This window comes from Arachis ipaensis, chromosome B07 (genome assembly GCF_000816755.2).
Source record: "Arachis ipaensis cultivar K30076 chromosome B07, Araip1.1, whole genome shotgun sequence".
Lineage (NCBI taxonomy): Eukaryota > Viridiplantae > Streptophyta > Magnoliopsida > Fabales > Fabaceae > Arachis > Arachis ipaensis.
In genome coordinates, this window is record NC_029791.2 from 24,153,930 (window position 1) to 24,157,082 (window position 3,153).

Genomic DNA, 3,153 nt, shown 5'->3' on the forward strand with positions numbered 1-3,153 from the left:
TTTCCCCCTCTTTCAGCATAAATCTGAATTTAATCCTCCATAATGATAACTAATTCAATGTTTCAATCAGACATTGATGTCCTATGTTCTGATTAATCCCATTGGTCACACTTTGCAGCAATATTGCTCTAGTAAGGGCCGATGTTTCTAGGCTTCCATTCCCTTCAGGTTCAGTTGATGCTGTTCATGCTGGTGCAGCCTTGCACTGTTGGCCATCTCCCTCCAATGCTGTAAGTGCTGCCATTGCCTTATGAACAGTAGAATATTCTGGCAAACCTTATTAGTGACATGATATTGCAATAAGGTTGAGAAGCTTAAGCTAATCATCAGACAAACATGATGTTGCTTTAAGGTTGTCATTGCCTAACTTATTACTTTGTGCATATACTGCATTTCTGCATCTTAATGTGTCAAGCATTTTGCAGGACTCAGATGCTAGCTTAATTAAAATGTTGCCTAGATTTTTATATTGCAATCGAGAAAAAATCTGATAGAAAAATGCATGTTGAAACAGAATATTTACATGTGTCTAACCTAATTAGGGCAGCAGGAAAGCAAGATTTCTGGTCTTATATATTGAGGAGTAGATTATAAAGAGGAAGTTGACACTTGACAGTAGTTTCTGTTGAGTTTCTTCAATATATGAACCTATTATGTGCAGAAGAAATGTATACATACATGACACATGCATATATGATTACATGAATGTTTTGTGTATACAGCCTGCACATATAGACTATTATCCGGGTTGGCACACATTATAATCTTACAAATCTATGATATGGTACACACAGTCTTCTGGATGAGAATAAATTCTTTTGCGAAGAAGTAATTATATTACTTTACTTCAACACAAAAAAATTGCAACTAATTCCTAACTGTGCTGTCTCCGTGTGCACTACTTTTGTGCACTCCATATCTTCATGCGAAGGTGACTTTTATCTTTATCTGTTGTATCTGCATGCCCTTCAAAATAAATTCATAATGACTCCCCCAATATAAACTCTAAGATTGCTGAAATCACCCGGATACTAAGAAGTGGTGGAAAATTTGTGGGGACCACTTTTCTGCGTTACACTTCATCAACTCCCTGGATTATACGCCCTTTTAGAGAGGTAAACTCAGATCATAGTTATCTTTGTTCTTTTTCATTGGTTCTGAACCCTTAAGTTCTAAATATTTTGCAAGCTGAAGAAGATGTCCCTTGAAATCTTGTTCAGACGTGTTAGACGGGTTGGTTTGATTTCTGTTTTCTATTTCCAGTGTTTTGTTTTTCAAAATTTTGCAAAGAAAAGTCAAAACAGCGGAAATAATAAAATATATTTTTTATTTTCATTTATTGTTTTCACATTTTTTGTATAAAACCCTAAAAATAGAAAATACTAAATTAAAAGTAGGTAACGAAATAAAGAACAAAACATTTCTTTGAGCAGCAGCCAGGTAAATCATTTTTTGGGTTTGCAGAGGAGTCCTCAAGGCTATAGCTATTTGACAGAGGAGGAGATCGAGGACCTTTGTACATCAACCGGTCTTACAAATTATTCAAGCAAAACTCAACAATCTTATATTATGTTTACTGCTGAAAAGCCTTGATAATATTAGGCTTAGTCTATTTATAATACTTACTCTATTTTATCATAATTCTGTGTGTTTTTGTTGTATTAATAGTTTAATAAACATAGGTGAAAACATCAATACAATCAATCAATCTAGACTTGAAAAAAAAAAAATTATTACAAATTATAAATCACCAAATCTTCTGTGAATTATAAACACCATGAAGTAAGTTGCCAAAGACCTTACGATAAATAATATTTACAGTTTGATTTGATACTTTATCATTGTTATTCATGATCAAGACCTTTAGCTCTGAATTATTTACTCTGGACAGTATAATATATAGCTGACTATGTGTAAACACAGATTTAAGAAGATAAATACCAACAGTTGATAAAGTTTGTTCTTGTGATTTGTTTATTGTCGCAGCAAAACCCAATAAGCTGATTATTATAAACACTAATTGTATGGTGATTTCCTTATTTCTTTATATGTGATTTATCACATATATTTTATAGAGACTATGAAAATTGTTGTTTACTAAAAAAACGTTAATTTAAACTTTGAGGTCAATTAACTCAATTTTTATTTTCTTTATAAACTTTATATTTCAATTGGTGAACTCTAAAGTTGACATGAATAAGTTAATCACTGTGAACACTAACTATATAATGACTTTTTTATTTTTTCTATACGATTCATCACCTATATTCCATAAATACTATGAATTTTAGTGCAATCTAAAAAAAAAGCTAATTTAAACTTTGAGCTCAATTAATCTAACACTTATATTCATTATAAATCTTGTGTCTCAATTGGTGAATGGTAAAGTTTATATTAATAAGCTAATAAGTTAACTACTGTAAACACTAATCACATGATGACTATTTTATTTCTTTATATGTGATTTACCAATTGGTGTTATTAAAGAAGCGCTAATTCAAATTGAGATCAATTATCTCAACTCTTATTTTCATTCTAAGCCTTACATATCAATTGGTGTACCCTAAAATTGGCATGAATAAACTATCCATCATAAACATTAATCACATGGCGACTCTTATTTTTTATATGCGATTCATCTTCTGTATTCTATAAATATTATAAATATTGGTGCACTCTAAAAGATACAAATTTAAACTTCGAAGTCAATTAATCCAAGGCGTGAATTCGTGTCTTGCTATTAGATTGCGGTTTGAGTTTGTAACAGTCCCACACCATGAGAGGAAGAGAGCGTGAGAGAGAGAGAGAGAGGTTGGGCGGGAAACACCGGGAGGGTTAGATCTAGGGAACAGGGAAAAGATCATAGGGTTTGGAACCGAGAAGAGTATCGACGACTGGAGAATGAGTCCTTTACTGTTTTTGTGAGTAATCTTCCTGAAAACATATCAAAACGAGAATTGTTCCATTTGTTCAACTGGACGGGACGCATCAATGACATTTATCTATCCCGAAAACGAAAAGGCGAAACTATCTACATGTTTGCTTTCATTCGGTACACAACGAAAGGAGGGGTTTTGAAAGCTATAACAGAAATGAATTGATTGCGGCTGAGAGAAAAGGTTGTTTTTGTAGGGGAAGCAAAGTATAGAAGAG

General features: G+C 32.7%; 1 protein-coding gene across 1 annotated transcript in view; it reads left to right on the forward strand.

The window, feature by feature from the left end:
* LOC107609412 (uncharacterized methyltransferase At2g41040, chloroplastic) overlaps window positions 1-1,741 on the forward strand; it is a 4,655-nt gene extending 2,914 nt beyond the window's left edge. The window contains 3 exon segments of the mRNA XM_021107502.1: window positions 1-230; window positions 1,011-1,115; window positions 1,465-1,741. The exon segment at window positions 1-230 is cut by the window's left edge and continues 172 nt beyond it. Coding sequence (XP_020963161.1) covers window positions 1-230; window positions 1,011-1,115; window positions 1,465-1,593 — 464 coding nt within the window. The 3' untranslated portion in view covers window positions 1,594-1,741.